The following is a 17,885-nucleotide window of genomic DNA, read 5'->3' as shown; positions in this document are numbered from 1 at the left end:
ATGAGTGTGTGTGTGGTGTAAGGTATGGCTCAAAATAGAATTTTTCCCCAAATTACCAGCCATGTATCCTACTACCATTTATTGAGGATTATTTTCACATTGTATTATGGTAACAGATTTTTTTTCAAATGTATTTTTAGTCCTCTTATAAATCGTAGTGAATATATGGTGTACCTATCCAGTCTCTCATTGATCCCACACTTTATTTTATTTTATTTCATATTTTTGACCGCACTGCATGGCTTGCAGGATCTTAGTTCCCCGACCAGGGATTGAACCCAGGCCCTTGGCAGTGAAAGTGCCAAGTCCTAACCACTGGACCACCAGGGAATTCCCCACACAACTTTAATTGTTATTATTTTTGAAATGTGTTCAAATTGGGACCTAGAAATGATAAATATTCAGATTAATCTTTTGTATTGGGACAGAAAATGGGGCAGGTATTGCCCTCAGAAGACAAGCAGGAAATTAGTTTAATAAATCTCTTTATCACTTTGGAAGACTTCAATTGTCTAGAAATTGCATCTCTGAGTAGGCAAGGACTTTGGTAAATAAGTGGATCTACCCTTGGGAAGCCAAACCAGGAAAGGCAAACTAGGGGGTCTCCAAACTGGGTCCTTGCTGGGAGTGGTATATTAGAGGGTAGCAAAAATGCCAGAGCAGAGGAGGTGAGCAAGGCAGAAGGACATTAAAAGAGCAATGTGGTTATTTCACCAATCACCCAGGGCTGACTGAGTGGAGGAGCACTGCAGAGGCAGTTTGGTATACTGTAAAACTACAGCTTGGGGGCTTCCCTGGTGGCGCAGTGGTTGAGAGTCCGCCTGCCGATGCAGGGGACACAGGTTCGTGCCCCGGTCCGGGAAGATCCCACATGCCGCAGAGCGGCTGGGCCCGTGAACCATGCATGGCCGCTGAGCCTTCGCGTCCGGAGACTGTGCTCCGCAACGGGAGAGGCCACAACAGTGAGAGGCCCGCGTACCGCAAAAAAAAAAAAGAAAAAAAGTACAGCTTGAAACTAGGAAACCTAAGTTTATTCTTGGTACTGTTGTATGACCTTAGAAAATTTCAGTGTTGCTTCAGACCCCTCACTGGTAAAATGGAAATAATAGTATCTGTGATGCCTAAATCATAGGTATCTTGTGAAAATAAAAATGAGTTAATATATGTGAAAATACTTGAAATTTTTAAAACTTCAATTAGAGTTTATAAGAAATTATTAATATTATTATTATTGGCCACTAAAATACTTGAAATATATCAGATACTTCTATTTCTATTTAGGTCATCTTTATCATTTCTCTCTTTATTTTGGCTTAAAACATTTATGATAATGGTAATAGCAAATACTCTGTACCAAGCACTTTTGCATATATTAACTCACTTAACCCTCTCAACAACCCTATGATACAGTTTTGATCTATCAGTTCCTATTAGGTGCTGTTATTATCCTTATCCCCACTTTGCAGATGAGGAAACTGAGAGACAGCTAAATTGAATAAGTTGCCGCAAATCTCACAGCTTATAAGTGTCAGAGCTAGGACTTGAGCCCAGGAACTCTGGATCCAAAGTCTATGCTGCCGATGTATTTTTCTTAATATGTCAAATTTCTGTGTGTGTGTGTGTGTGTGTTTTAAAAAATATTCTGTTTTCTTTCAGCTGTTTTCAGCTAAAGTGATGGGCGATCCCTTCCTCGTGGGGGAGATAGGCCTGCTTGCATTCAAGTCTGCAGCAGACGTAGGACAGAACCAAGGCCAAGATTCTCATATGCTGCTCCTACAGACATTTTCCAAACTTTTGGAACTCTTGACCCTCTGGCATAGGCTGATAGAGATGAGTCTGGGGAGTGTACACTTAGCACGGTCAGTAGGGGGACTGAGGATCCAGATGGAGGATAACAGACTACGGGTCCCCCTACCTGCAAGCCTTGCCCCATCTGTGCCCCAAGAGTAGCCAGAGTGAGCTTTCTAAATGGCTGAAATGATGACCTCCCTTTCTCCCTCCCTCCATTGTTTATCCTCTCACTCAGGCCTCCCCACATTGCCTCTCTGACCACTCAGCTAGGCTGGGTTCTCCTCCAAGCACCCGGGCTTCCTCTTCATTCAGCCATTGCCTTTTAATTAGATGCTTAATATTGGTTTGTTGGTTTTCCTGCTAGTGTAAGCTCCCTAGTATCCTATCAGGGGTATGAAGCCTGACCCTCACTGGGCACTCAGTGAATACTGATTGTATTTGCTCTCAAATATAATGAAGTTGAATAGCAGAGCAGAAGCAATGGAGGGCCTAAAGAAAGGAAAGAATGAGTCAGTGACAGCATCCAGGTCTGGCAGAGGTATGGAAGGTTCAGCAGGCAGGGGGAGAGAACACTTAGTGAGTTAGGTTTTAGGTATGAGCGTGAGATGATGGTAAGACATTTAAGTGAACATGTTCCCCAAACTGGAAAAACATGGAACTTGAAGATTTGTTGCAAACGTGTATGAGTTCTTTTGTGTTCTGTCCCCATGAGAGGCCCTGAAGACGCAAAGAGTCCAATCATCAACCATCAACCACTGTCTAGGGCCTAGTGTGGCCAGGGTCTGTACTGGGGACTTTACATGTACTAGTTCATGTACTCCTCAGAATATTCTTTTGATATGATAGCTTTATGATGTCCTTATGGTATATTATGATATGATAGCTTACAAACATGTTACCAGCAGGAAGGTAGAGGCTCAGAAAAATTAAGTAATTTGCCTAAGATCAAATAACTAGAAAGTAGTAGAAGCAGAATTCAAACCATGAGCCCAGATATTATTAACTGCTATGATACTATGTCCTCATAATTTCTGATCCTTGTTCTCAGGGAGTTCACAATGTAAAAGTTCCCCCTAATAAAGTTTAGTATGATATTTTAGTCATATGAACAAAATACTATGGGAGCACAGGAAATAGTGTATTTCACTCTTTCTAAGTGAATCAGAGAAAGTTCCATAGAAAAGGGCCTAGGGATGATTGTGTAACTCCAAAATTCATATGTTCAAGCTCTAACCCCTAGTACCCCAGAATGTGACCTTATTTGGAGATAGGATCTTTACAGAGGCAGTCAAGTTAAAATGAAGTTATCAGAGTAGGCTCTTATCTAATATAACTGGTGTCCTTATAAGAAGAGGTAGTTTGGACACAGACATACCCAGAAGGAATACTGTGTGAAACCACAAGGACAAGATAGCCATCTATTAGCCGAGAAAGGCCTAGAACAGCTCCTTCACTCAAAACCCTCAGAAGGAACCAACCCTGCAACACTGATCTTGGACTTCTGTCCTCCAGAACTGAGACAAATTTCTGTTGTTTAAGCCCCCCAGTTTATGGTACTGTTTCACAGCAGCCTAGCAAACTAATACAGGTGCCATTTGAACGCAGCCTTAATGTACCAAATTCTCAAGATGAAGATGTGTGTTAGAATGGGGGTAAGAGAGGAAGGGAAGGCATTCTAGACACAGAAGCCTGAAATGCCAGAGCAACATCTGAATGGATCCTGGCTGCAAGCCATGGACACATGAGAGTAGAGCTCAGAGTTGAAGCAGGACAGAGATGGGGGTCACAGGTTCTTACACAAGGGGGTGATGGTTAGGGCCTGGAGTTGGATGACAGACTCCCTAAGGAGGGCATGGAGAAGGTGAGAAGAGGATTAGGTTTAGAACACCAGGAAACAGGTGTTGAAAATAAAGAGGAGAAGCCGGAATGTAGCAGCAGCAATGGTGGCGGGACGGGGGCAGCAGTGCTTGGCTGCTCAGCCAGTGCCCTGGCATGGGGTGGGTGCAGCTCTTTGTGGTCCGCCAGAGCCACAACCGTGTCATCAACAGCCCGGGGGAACGTCTAGCAGGGGCTGTGCACATGCGCCTGGCGCCACTGCCCTTCCGAGCCATCCGGGTGACCCACGTGGGGTCCTGCAGTGTCTCCAACAAGGTCAGTGACATGGCATGGGTGGTAGAGGAGGGCTACTTCAACAACCAAAAAGAGGAGAAGCCAGTGAAGACTGAGAGAGAGTAGTCAAGAGGCAGAAGCATGGAGATCCTGGATCCAGGAGAACAAAAATGTTCCTCAAGGAGGAGACAGGCCAACCATGAGGAGCTCTGAGAAAAAATGGTGAACCTCCTATTGAGGGCAATATTGGTGACCTCAGGAGGGCTCTGAAGATAGAAGCCAACTTGTAGGAAATGAGAGTTGAGGAAGTGCCCAAGCATATCTCCTCCGACCTTAACTACTGTCTTTAACTGTCAGAGCTTAGGGCAGACTCAAAACCCTTGTGACTCATTCACTTCACACCGGACTTGGCTTACTTTTGTTTTGACTTTTGCTTTTGTGCTTATTCAGATGGTTTGGTTTTCTTACCACTTACTTTCCTTTTAGGGGAAAATAATAGCAAATGTTCTTGGCTTTTTTTTTTTCCCCTTTTAGTCTTATAAGGACTTGGCATGTGAGATGGGTTTTGAAGAGTTCCATTTGTATCTGAGGCCTGTTCACTTTGAATTTGCATCACACGAAGACAAGGTGGTCCATCCACCTCCTGTCTTTATGATCGCTCTGCTGGAGGACAGTGACCACATAGATAGGTGAGCCTAGAGAGGGTCAAAGTAAAAATAATGTAACAGTAGAATGAGTGACCAGTAAAAACTAATTTCTATCACCGCTGGCCATGCAAATGCAATTGCATTCTAAATTCTCTCCCTTATAATCTATCTGCCATGATGTCAATGTTTTTCTTTTCCTTTCTTTCTTTTTTTATTTTTTATACAACAGGTTTTTATTAGTTATCTGTTTTATACATATTAGTTTATATATGTCAATCCCAATCTCCCAATTCATCCCACCACCACCACCACCCCTGCCATTTTTCCCCCTTGGTGTCCATACATTTGTTTTCTACATCTGTGTCTCTATTTCTGCCCTGCAAACCGGTTCATCTGTACCATTTTTCTAGGTTCCACATATATGCGTTAATATACGATATTTGTTTTTCTCTGACTTACTTCACTCTGTATGATAGTCTCTAGATCTATCCATGTCTCTACAAATGACTCAATTTCGTTCCTTTTTATGGCTGAGTAATATTCCATTGTATATATGTACCACATCTTCTTTATCCATTCATCTGTCGATGGGCATTTAGGTTGCTTCCATGACCTGGCTATTGTAAATAGTGCTGCAGTGAATATTGGGGTGCATGTATCTTTTTGAATTATGGTTTTCTCAGGGTATATGCCCAGCAGTGGGATTGCTGGGTCATATGGTAATTCTATTTTTAGTTCTTTAAGGAACTAAAGGAACTCCATACTGTTCTCCATAGTGGCTGTATCAATTTACATTCCCACCAACAGTGCAAGAGGGTTCCCTTTTCTCCACACCCTCTTCAGCATTTGTTGTCTGTAGATTTTCTGATGATGCCCATTCTTACCGGTGTGAGGTGATACCTCATTGCAGTTTTGATTTGCATTTCTCTGTCACTCAGATGGACTTCTTTGCTTCTATATGTGTATGTGCAGGTTTGTATTTGTGTGTGTATGTTTTAAACACTAATCCAATCTTGGCAGTTTTACAAAAGCCTACCTTTGAGCATATATTTGCTAGTTAATCAGAGCCTACTCATCCTTTTCTGATAACTAGGGAAACCTGATGCTGTCCAGATACAGAGCAATTAGGCCTGGAGCCTGCCTTCATGGGATGAAACACTGCTTATGGACAGACCAAATTCAGGCTTGTGGCTGAGGAGCAAGGATCTCAACATATCCAGCAGTTTGATCCATACATTTACATGTTGAGTAAGTGGTGATCCCCACCCTCAACTTCACCTTTCTGTTATGAGAGAAATTCCTAATTACTTTCACATTTCTTCCGTTAGCTCTTGTTCCATCCGGGAGTGGAAAATATGCAAGTGACCCTTGCATGCCAAGCTACTCAGAAAAATGCTTTAATGGTGGCTGTCCAGCAGGCGTCCTTCTATCACACTCCCTGAGGGGCCCGTCATGCTGATGTCAAGGTCAGCCTGTAAGATAGAGAAGCCTGAGGCGTGCTACCACTACCGCCAGCTACTGTCAGGCTGCCCCATTGTTTCCTCCCTCCCCCTTTCCCTCCCTCCTCCTTCCTCCACTCCTTCCTCCTTTCCTTCTTCCCATCCTCCCCTTTTCCCTCCTTGTCTTTCTCCCTTTTTTGACCATTTTTTCCCTATCTTTTTACCTTCTTTCCTTCCCTCTTCCCCTCCCTTCCTTCTTTCCTGATACAAACTGACATATGATCAAATTCTTACTGGGTCTCTTAATTTTCAGTGGTTTGCTGATAATTTTTCCATTGTATGTGACTCTATAATATTGACAAGCTAGAATCAACCAGCAGAAAATATCCTGTTCCTCCACCCCTACCCTTTGTGGATAAATGATTCCATTGTTTTCTGTTTTATCCTTCCTGTATTTCTTTTTGCAAAAGTAACCAGATACATTTGCCCTTCTTTTTTTCACAAAAGGTAACACAAAATATATTCTCTTTCTTTTCTGAATTTTTTAGTTGTTATTGATATAATTCACATAACATAAAATTCACTCCTTTAACGTATAATTCACAAGACCATGCAATCATCACCACTATCTAATTCCAGAACATTTTCCTCATTCTCAAAAGAAACCCTGTACCCATTAGCAGTCAATCCCCATTCCCCACTTTCCTCAGCTCCTAGCAACCAGGAATCCACTTTCTGTCTCTACAGATTTGCCTATTCTGGACATTTCATACAAATGGAATCATACAATATATGGCCTTTTATGTCTGAATTTTTTCACTTAGCATAGTGTCTTCAAGCTTCATCCATGTCGTAGCATGTACCAGTACTTCGTTTTTGTTTTGTTTCGTTTTTTACTGATGAATAGTATTTTATTATATGTATATACCACGTTTTACTTATCCATTCATCAGTTGACAGACATTGGGTTGTTTTTACTTTTTAACTATTATGAATAATGCTGCCATGAACATTTATGTACAAGTTTTTGTAAGGACATATGTATGTTTTGAGTTTTGCTAACACTTTTTATTATCTCTCTTTTTTATTTTAGCCATCTAGTGAGGGTGAAATGATATCTCACTGTGGCTGTGATTTGTATTTTTCTAATTACTTATGACATTGAGCATCTTTTCATGTGCTTATTGGCTATTTGTATATCTTTGTTAAAGACATGTCAATTCAAATCCTTTGCCCTTTTATAAAATTGGATTTTTTTTTATTATTGAGTTATAAGAGTTCTTTACGTATTCTGAATACAAGTTCTTTATCAAGTATATGATTTGAAAATATTTTCTTCCATTCTGAGGATCATCTTCTTACTTCCTTGATGGTGTTCTTTGAAACAAAAGTTTTTCATTTTGATGAGTCCAATTTACCTATTCTTCTTGTATTTTCTCCATTCTGTTTCCAAGATTTTGAATCATCTTTACTATCATTACTCTGAATTCTTTTTCAGGTAGACTGCCTATTTCCTGTTCATTTGTTTGGTCTGGTGGGTTTTTACCTTGCTCCTTCATCTGCTGCATATTTCTCTGTCTTCTCATTTTGTTTAACTTAACGTGTGTTTGGGGTTTCCTTTTCGCAGGCTGCAAGTTCGTAGTTCCCATTGTTTTTGGTGTTTGCCCCCAGTGGGTGAGGTTGGTTCAGTGGCTTGTGTAGGCTTCCTGGTGGAGGGGACTGGTGCCCGTGTTCTGGTGGGTAGGGCTGGATCTTGCCTTTCTGGTGGGCAGGGCCGTGTCCAGCACTGTGTTTTGGGGGTGTCTGTGAACTTAGTATGATTTTAGGCAGCCTCTCTGCTAATGGGTGGGATTGTGTTCCTGTCTTGCTAGTTGTTTGGCATGGGGTGTCCAGCACTGGAACTTGCTGGCTGTTGGGTGGAGCTGGGTCTTACCATTGAGATGGAGATCTCTGGGAGAGCTCTTGCCAATTGATATTACGTGGGGCCAGGAGGGCTCTGGTGGTCCAGTGTCCTGAACTTGGCTATCCCACCTCGGAGGCTCAGGCCTGACACCAGGCCTGGTGTCAGGCCTGATCCTGTCAGCTGCACAGCCAGGTACGTGGGGATTTTCTTGCCTTTTGGGAAGTCTGAGGTCTTCTGCCAGTGTTCAGTAGGTGTTCTGTAGGAGTTGTTCCACATGTAGTTGTATTTTTGATGTATATGTGGGGAGGAAGGTGATCTCTATGTCTTACTCGTCAGCCATCTTGAAGGTCCCCCTGAAATAGGAGACTCCACTAAAGACACCAACCTCCACAAGAGCTAGAGGTGCAGAGGCATTTTTTTCAGAGGGTTTGCAGCTTGCTGGAATGGCAGAAAGGGAGAAAAAGAGAAGATCCTCTAGGGCAAGGGAGGAGAAGTAAGACCCACAACTGCAACCGCCATCGCTTTCGGGACTGGGCCCAATTTACCAATTCTTCTTTTGTCACTTACTCTTTTGGTGTTACATCTAAGAAACCATTGCTTAATCCAAAGTCAGGAAGATTTACTCCTATGTTTTCTTCTAAAAGTTTTGTAGTTTTAGCTCTTACATTCAGGTCAATGATTCATTTATGGTTAATTTTTATATGTAGTGTGAGATAGGGGGTCTAACTTCATTCTTTTTTTTTTTTCCTTTTCTTTTTTTTGCAGTACACGGGCCTCTCACTGTTGTGGCCTCTCCCGTTGCAGAGCACAGGCTCCGGACGCGCAGGCTCAGTGGCCATGGCTCACGGGCCCAATTGCTCCATGGCATGTGGGATCTTCGCGGACCAGGGCACGAACCCGCGTCCCCTGCATCGGCAGGCAGACTCTCAACCACTGCGCCACCAGGGAAGCCCCAACTTCATTCTTTTGAGTGTACTTATCCAGCTGTCGCAGTATCATTTGTTGAAAAGACTTATTTTTCCCCATTGAATTGTCCTGGCACCCTTGGCAAAAATCAGTTGACCGTAAATGTAAGAGTGTATTTCTGGACCCTTAATTCCTTTTTTTTTTTTAAAGAATTTTTACTCCAAAGATAAAAAAGTAATAAAGAGGCAGAGAATCACATAGTTATGCACTAATTAGATTAGGCATATTGATAATATTCCTTTGAAGTTGTAGATGGCAAATTTTTCCCTTTTACTTTCTTTTTTTAAATTACATTATGATTTTATTAGTATTAAATATAACAAAAATTAAAACATAAAGTTATCACATACAGTGCTAGATTAACATTTAAATACAACATATAAAAAATCACAAAATAAGAAATGAAAAAACAAAAACCAGGTAAGATTTATTTACACAACAGTGTAAAGCAACTATACTCCAATTTAAAAAAAAAAGATTTATTTAACGTGGTAGGTGTGCTTGCCTGTTCATAAGTTCATGCCAGTCTGGAACACAGGAGGATAATGCTACTTGCATATCTGCTGCACCATTTAATCCATTCCTTTCCTTTGTTTTTTCTGGATTAAGACTGAAAACCCTAGCTCACACAAACTAGTTGTTGTGAATGGTAATAAGAGCAGGATACTCTTTCGACTTATCAAAGGAAAGTCTTCCTTTATCTTAATCCAAAATGCGATAAACTTAATGTTTCATAATCATTCTTCAATGTATATGAAGAACTGAGCTATAATAATTCATTTTCTTCTTCAGGCACCAAGTTGAACTCAATTATTGATTCTGGGTTTCGAAAAGTGAATGGATCTTTTACCCAACAATTTTGCCTTAATGTTTCAAATTTCTCTTCTGGGAATAAATGGTTAAAAGTTTGACATAGAGAAATGAGATGCAACAATATCTCTAGTTTTATTTCTTCCAAAATGTTTTCATTAATAACATTCTCTTTGATGTGATTCAAAATCCTTGGAAACATGTAGTAGCTAGGATGGTTGCTTTTTTTTTTTTTTTTAACATCTTTATTGGAGTATAATTGCTTTACAATGATGTGTTAGTTTCTGCTTTATAACAGAGTGGATCCGCTATACATATATATATATCCCCATATCTCCTCCCTCTCGCGTCTCCCTCTCACCCTCCCTATCCCAACCCTCTAGGTGGTCACAGAGCACCGAGCTGCTCTCCCTGTGCTATATGGCTGCTTCCCACTACTATCTATTTTAAATTTGGTAGTATATGTAAGTCCATGCCACTCTCTCACTTCGTCCCAGCTTACCCTTCCCCCTCCCTGTGTCCTCAAGTCAATTCTCTATATTTGTTTTCCTCTTTCTGACTTATTTCACTCTGTATGAGAGACTCTAGATCCATCCACCTCACTACAAATAACTCAATTTCGTTTCTTTCTATGGCTGAGTAATATTCCATTGTATATATGTGTCACATCTTCTTTATCCGTTCATCTGTCGATGGACACTTAGGTTGCTTCCATGTCCTGGCTATTGTAAATAGAGCTGCAATGAACATTGTGGTACATGACCCTTTTTGAATTATGGTTTTCTCAGGGTATATGCCCAGTAGTGGGATTGCTGGGTCATATGATAGTTCTAATTTTAGTTTTTTAAGGAACCTCCATACTGTTCTCCATAGTGGCTGTATCAATTTACGTTCCCGCCAACAGTGCAGGAGGGTTCCCTTTTCTCCACACCCTCTCCAGCATTTATTGTTTGTAGATTTTTTGATGATGGCCATTCTGACTGGTGTGAGGTGATACCTCATTGTAGTTTTGATTTGCATTTCTCTAATGATTAGTGATGTTGCGCATCCTTTCATGTGTGTGTTGGCAATCTGTATATCTTCTTTGCAGAAATGTCTATTTAGGTCTTCTGCCCATTTTTTGACTGGATTGTTTGTTTTTTTGATATTGAGCTGCATGAGGTACTTGTAAATTTTGGAGATTAATCCTTTGTCAGCTGCTTCATTTGCAAATATTTTCTCCCATTCTGAGGGTTGTCTTTTCGTCTTGCTTATGGTTTCCTTTGCTGTGCAAAAGCTTTGAAGTTTCATTAGGTCCCATTTGTTTATTTTTGTTTTTATTTCCATTTCTCTAGGAGGTGGGTCAAAAAGGATCTTGCTGTGATTTATGTCATAGAGTGTTCTGCCTATCTTTTCTTCTAAGAGTTTTACAGTGTCTGGCCTTACATTTAGGTCTTTAATCCATTTTGAGTTTATTTTTGTGTATGGTGTTAGGGAGTGTTCTAATTTCTTTCTTTTACATTTAGCTGTCCAGTTTTCCCAGCACCACTTATTGAAGAGGCTGTCTTTTCTCCATTGTATATTCTTGCCTCCTTTATCAAAAATAAGGTGACCATATGTGTGTGGGTTTATCTCTGGGCTTTCTATCCTGTTCCATTGATCTATATTTCTGTTTTTGTGCCAGTCCCATACTGTCTTGATTACTGTAGCTTTGTAGTATAGTTTGAAGTCAAAGAGCCTGATTCCTCACCTCTCTTTTTCTTTCTCAAGATTGCTTTGGCTATTTGGGGTCTTTTGTGTTTCCATACAAATTGTGAAATATTTTGTTCTAGTTCTGTGAAAAATTCTATTGGTAGTTTCATAGGGATTGCATTGAATCTGTAGATTGCTTTGGGTAGTATAGTCATTTTCACAATGTTGATTCTTCCAATCCAGGAAGATGGTATATCTCTCCATCTGTCTGTATCATCTTTAATTTCTTTCATCAGTGTCTTATAGTGTTCTGCCTGCAGGTCTTTTGTCTCCTTAGGTAGGTTTATTCCTAGGTATTTTATTCTTTTTGTTGCAATGCTAAATGGGAGTGTTTCCTTAATTTCAGATTTTTCATCATTAGTGTATAGGAATGCAAGAGATTTCTGTGCATTAATTTTGTATCCTGCTACTTTACCAAATTCATTGATTAGTTCTAGTAGTTTTCTGGAAGCGTCTTTAGGATCCTCTATGTATAGTATCGTGTCATCTGCAAACAGTGACAGCTTTACTTCTTTTCCAATTTGGATTCCTTTTGTTTCTTTTTCTTCTCTGATTGCTGTGGCTAGGTCTTCCAAAACTGTGTTGAATAATAGTGGTGAGAGTGGGCAACCTTGTCTTTTTCCTGATCTTAGTGGAAATGCTTTCAGTTTTTCACCATTGAGCATGATGTTGGCTGTGGGTTTGTCATTATTATGTTGAGGTAAGTTCACTCAAAAGTTCATTGCTGACTCTGAAAGAGCAGTTCTAAGGGGGTTAGAGTGAAAGCCAGACTGCCAGAGTTAAGGAGTGACAGAATGATAGCAATGTAGAAGTAGGGTATATTTACAGCTCCTGCATTAGTCTGCTGGGGCAGCCATATCAAAATACCATATACTGGGTGGCTTAAACAACAGAAATTTATTTTTTCATAGTTCTGGAGGCTAGAAGTCCAAGATCAAGGAGCCAACATGATCAGCTTCTAGTGAGAGCTCTCTTCCTGGCAGATGTCTGCATTTTCACTGTCCTCACAAGGCAGAGAGAGAGAAAGTTCTGGTGTCTCTTCCTCCTCTTATAAGGACACCAGCCCTGTCAGATTTGGGCCCCACCCTTATGACCTCATCTAACCCTAATTACCTCATCTAACCCTGATTACCTCCCAAAGGCCCCATTTCCAAATACCATCACTGGGGGTTAGGGCTTCATCGTAAGAATTTAGGGGGAGACACAAGCATTTAGTCCATTATAACTCTTTAAGAAGTTGGGTCAGAATTGAAGAGGAAGATTGAGGGGTCGGAGAATTAAGAATAAAATAGATGTGATCATATTTGTAGGAAGGGACTGGAAAAAATGAAGAAAGTGAGGATAGAAACAAAAGATGGTCATGGTTGAGATTTTGAGTGCAACTTGAGGGGGTCAAGGATTTAAGGGTTCCACTTAGCAGCTTCTATGGTCCAGGCAAGGCAGTGAGCTAAGTGATGGATATACCTGAGCTCATGGGTCCTCTCAGCAGCCCTAGGAGATGGAGGACATCATCCCCTTTTTCTAGGTGAGGAAACAGGTTTTGAAAGGTTAGGGAACAGAGCCAAGATCACCAGCTGAGTGTCAGCACTAGGATCTGATTACAGAGCTTATTTTCTTCCCTCTTAGCTCACTCATAGCCTTTCAAAGACCTCTTGAGTCTTCTGAACTTGTATATTCTACTATTTCCAGGAGACTGGGATAGCCCAAGAGTCTTCAGAAAAAATCGAGATGGAAACTTTAGACTTTTTAACCCAAGATTTTTTTCTTTTGTCTCATTTTCCTTAAGTGTCCTTCAGTAATTCAGCTATGGAGAACTTATTTCTTTCTTTGAAGAAGAATAGTCTTTCCTTTGAAGGCTTAATATTTTTCTTTTAGTTAGTATTTTAGACAAATGTAAAAGAATTCCATCCATCATGCCCTGTAGTTCCATAACCAATAGGAATATTGGAAGATACAGATTTCCCTTTTTTTCTTCCCCCTCTTCCTTCCCCACCCTCCCTCCACCTCTCCCTCCCTCATTATTACATTATGCAGGGCAGCATATACAGCCCACCTCCATATGCTTAGGCTATACAAGAATGGACAGGCCTTCCCTGGTGGCGCAGTGGTTGAGAGTCCGCCTGCCGATGCAGGGGACACGGGTTTGTGCCCCGGTCCGGGAAGATCCCACATGCCGCAGAGCGGCTGGGCCCATGAGCCATGGCCGCTGAGCCTGCGCGTCCGGAGCCTGTGCTCCGCAACGGGAGAGGCCACAACAGTGAGAGGCCCATGTACCGCAAAAAAAAAAAAAAAAAAAAAAAAAGGGCACCCTGAGATGATTTTTCAGATCTTGCAGCCATGAAGTTCATCAGCTGTATTTCTTGAGAGGCCAGTATACAAAGCACTCCAACTAGCCACCTTGTAAAATGGAGAGTTTTTTCTCAGAGCACCTTAGACAACTCTATTTTGGAAATAGTCACACTTAGTGCCTCACCCCTTCATTGTGCAAAATGGTATCTCTCTTCCGTTTGCTCCCTTACTCTCTCCTCTCCTCCCCTTCTCTTCTCTCCCTTCCACTCCCTCCCACCCCCAGTGTATCCAGCCATTTACATGTATTTGGGGTCACTTATGGCTGTGAGATAATTTTATAGTCAGTACCACAGGACTTACAAATCCAACAAATTTAATTCACTTTGGTTTGAAATATTTTAGGAAATAACTTGCTCAGGTCTGAGAAATCATAGTGGAATGGGTCCAACCAGAAGAAGAAATTCCAGAATTGTGAATGGCATAGAAAGCATGCTGTTAGCTGCAACTCCAAAAGTCCCAGACACACTTATTTATCCTTCAGAAAGATTCCAGGCTACCAAAAGGTACTGCACGGGGGTGGCGGTGAAGGGTTGTTTATAATAACAAAAGTGTCCTCTTTCAAGCTAGTTAATAACAGTATTATGGGATTGAATGATGCCTAAACTCCCAGAGTCACCAGCATGTGTTAAATTTTTAAGACCTTGTCTGAAAACGTTATAAAACACCAAGAAGGCTCAGCTCCTTCTAATATGCTCCAATCTATGAAGGAGAGTCAACGGTTCCTAATTTCAGACTCGACTCTTCTCCCTCTTCTCCTTTCTCTTTCTCTTCCCTTCTTCCCCTCCTTCTTCCCTCTCTCTATATTTTTCGAACTCCAACAAGGGTAGAACATAAGGAAGAAGAATATGAACATGTCCAAATTTTCCACATCTTAAACAGAAAAGCACAGAACTACCCTCACTATTCTAACAAGGGTTTTTCCATTGCTTAGAATAATAGAATGGTACATTGTCAGAGAGGCACGGCCTCTACAGACATATATCTATAAACCAGGGTTTCCGTATTATATCTTGATCTCGTGTTCTGTAATAATTTGTATTACAGAATACAACATTTGTATTCTGTAATAATTATGAATGCTCTGAATATTTTATTGAGGCATACCAATGAGACTCTAGTCTAATTCTGGCAAATTTAGAATGAAAAAAAAATAACAGGCAAAGCCACTCTACTCCTCAAGATGCCCTTAATCTGACACATGGCCAGAGTTTGAGTGCTCTAAATTCACATTCCCAATGTGTGGATGGGAGATTTAAGACCAATGTGTCTAGTCAAGAGGACCCTTAGGAGGCCACTTCAGTCCAGGTACCCCTACAGTTCAGACCAGGAGGGCACAAAGGGACCTTGGGAGTACAAACACTGAGCCAGGCTATGAAGTTTGGGAGTGAGGAGGGACTGATGATGCATGCCTCAGGCACATGGGGGTCCCCAACAAGGATGGTGACATATCAGCATCCCCACTGAATATAAGAGAAACACTTGGAGCAGGTAAGAACCACAGAAACAGAGCCACATGATCTCCTGTTGCAGTGCCCAGTATGCAGCCCCAGGTGTTCCTGTCCACCAGTCTTATTGTTATATGTCCATTCACCTCCTGCCTTGGGCTCACATGTCTCTGTTCACTTGTCAGGGCTCTGGAAGCTTTCGTGTCTATTCAACTAGAAAAGGTGGGGCTGCGGGACATTGTGCTGAACGCCTTCCTCCTCAGGAAACAAGCCATGGCTGACAGAATGAAGAACCTCGTGAGTGTAGTAAGAAGGGCTCCCTAAAGATCTCATCATCTTTTACATTTGAACAAATAAAAATTTTTAATTTGGAACCTGTTGCTTTCAGCCTATTTGGTTAGAACTATTGAAAATATAAAGAAATGAAAAAGAGAGTTCAATAAGAAATAGAAAGGAAGGAATTCAAGCTAATTGCAGTCTAGTTTTTAAAATATGTGCATTTTTCCAAGGGCACATTTTGTTTTGTCACTTTCTAAGCAGACCTAGTTTCAGCACCTACTCTGGAACATTTGACAACTCCTGAGTGACCCACAGGTGCTTAGGGCGTGTAGACAAGGTACACAAGGGCTCTTGCCATCAAATTCACCTGTTATCTTGGTTTTTCAGACACTACCACCATGTTTCTATTAAACAGTTTTATACTAACCTAATCTTTTGAGAAGTATTATGAAATTCAAACCTTTGTCAATTAAAAGTGTTGCTTAATTTTATGGATATTATTTCATTATTCATTAATTTTTTGATGAAGAAGTCCTTAGGCTAATATATAGTTATTTGGGAATGAAATGACAAGGTTCACAATCTCTAGGCTTTGTTCATACCTGTGACTGAAAAGGAAGGACTTCAATTTACCTAATCAAGTTCTACAAATTGGATATGATGGAGGCTAGACCTTCTAGATTACTGCTGAGCAATAATGGGGGCAAAGGACTCCTTTTGATAAGTAATTAAGTAAATTACTTTTTTAACTAAAATATTCAAAAAATATTGACCAAGTGAAAAGTATATTAGCTCATTAACTGCCCTTCAGGAATATCCAATGCCTATCAGATTAGAAAGGGTTCAGACAATATAATTGTCAGTTTTGTCAAGGTCTGGGATTTTAGCCTACTTATAAGCTAATAAGTTAGCCTGTTACTGTTCTGAGGATGCTGGCAGAGGACACAAGACTCCTAGGTCAGAGACAAAGAACTTTGTTACTCACAGCAGAGCCAGCCTCATGAGCCTCATGTTTGCGCCATTTCCTTTTGCCTCCGAGGTTCCACAGGGGCAACATGGAGGAGCCGAGGTACACGCAGTTTTGTGTCACAGTTGAGTAACATTGAGCTTGGGAATCCACCTGTTTTTTTTTCTAGAGAGAGATGTTACCTCATCCCTCCAGACTGCTCTCTGCAAACATAACCCTGAGAAATGGTTCAGGTAAAGAGTGGTAAGGGCCTTGAATTCTTGGCATACTCACAAGATGTGCTGGAGTAGGAAAGACCCACAGAGGAATATCCCCCAGTAGGTTGACCTTCAGAAAGAATATGTCAGCTGTGTGGCCTTCTCCTGCTTTAACTTAGCTATAAGTTTGTACAGATGTATTAGCTTGGGGAATTCTTATAGCCAACTGTCATTCTCTTTTATCACAGGATGAAATTGGGAAAGTCAAGAGAGATGTTATAGCTGAATATTGCCAGAAGTAAGTATAGTATATGTGAACTACACATGCTGATTTATGACTCTGAACTCAATAAACAACAGTATTATACAGAAATCCATACAATTAATCAGCTGGTTTGTGTTTAAATAAGCCACAGTCCTACTGGATAAAAGCAAATTAAACTGCCTTCTGACACACGGAGGAAGCAGTATCAGAAGTGATGGCTAAGAGGCACTTGGAAGAGATCCATGTCTCTGCCTTCAGACAACAGCAACCTAACCAAAACAGACGTTTCTTCTTGACAGAGGTCCTCTATTCTCTTTGAAAAGTCTCCAGGGACTTATATCCTGGAACTTCCGTGAGAGATGGAACAACTTAGATTCACCTCTGTACATCATCTCTTCTTCTGACTTTTTAGATTCAACCGCCACATGTCTCACTATGCTCTTCGGGGGCAGATCATGGCATACTGCAACAGCCTGAGAGCCCTGCTGGACGATTTCCCTACCATCAGAGATACCTTTTTCGTGGTGGGACAACCACAAGAAAAGAAGGGGTCGAGGGACTCCAAGGAGGGCCTCAAGCCTGACCCCAGGTGCAGAATTCTCTTTAGAGCTTGTTATTCCCCCTCCCCATCCCACTTCTCCTAGGGGAGAGGTTTGTTAAGTTTGGTATGGAAATCTTGCTCCCTTTAACGTATTTAACCTTGATCTTCCGGTCCAGAAGGGGAAAAGAAAGAGCTAACACTCCAAGAATAAGTGTATCTTTGTATTTGAACGCAAAAGGAGTTCTTTGTTTATGGGCTGTTTGACTGCTTTTTCAATCTATGAAGTTTTGTTTACCCCTGGAGTACCCAGAGATTTTCATCAGTCACACCCTTTTACATAGGCCAGCATCTAAAGTAAGCAAACAAATAAGTAAACCTGATCTTGAACTGTTTCTGGCTTCAAATATTTTACTCAGTGGAGTAGAAGAAATATTCAGGAAAAAACA

The 17,885-nt window shown here is 41.1% G+C and overlaps 1 protein-coding gene and 1 non-coding gene across 2 annotated transcripts in view; one reads left to right on the top strand and one right to left on the bottom strand.

The window, feature by feature from the left end:
* Positions 1-257: 257 nt before the first annotated feature.
* TRNAE-UUC (transfer RNA glutamic acid (anticodon UUC)) lies at positions 258-330 on the bottom strand. Its single transcript has one exon. It is a non-coding gene; the product is annotated as a tRNA-Glu (tRNA).
* A 5,316-nt stretch (positions 331-5,646) lies between these two features.
* The window catches only part of LOC137204665 (uncharacterized), a 36,391-nt gene continuing 24,152 nt past the window's right edge, over positions 5,647-17,885 (top strand). Inside the window, 6 exon segments of the mRNA XM_067702403.1 lie at positions 5,647-5,795; positions 5,876-6,013; positions 14,088-14,248; positions 15,376-15,487; positions 16,882-16,931; positions 17,311-17,487. Coding sequence (XP_067558504.1) covers positions 14,124-14,248; positions 15,376-15,487; positions 16,882-16,931; positions 17,311-17,487 — 464 coding nt within the window. The 5' untranslated portion in view covers positions 5,647-5,795; positions 5,876-6,013; positions 14,088-14,123.

Source organism: Pseudorca crassidens, chromosome 13 (genome assembly GCF_039906515.1).
Source record: "Pseudorca crassidens isolate mPseCra1 chromosome 13, mPseCra1.hap1, whole genome shotgun sequence".
NCBI classification, from domain to species: domain Eukaryota; kingdom Metazoa; phylum Chordata; class Mammalia; order Artiodactyla; family Delphinidae; genus Pseudorca; species Pseudorca crassidens.
This window is presented reverse-complemented; position numbering and strand designations above follow the sequence as displayed.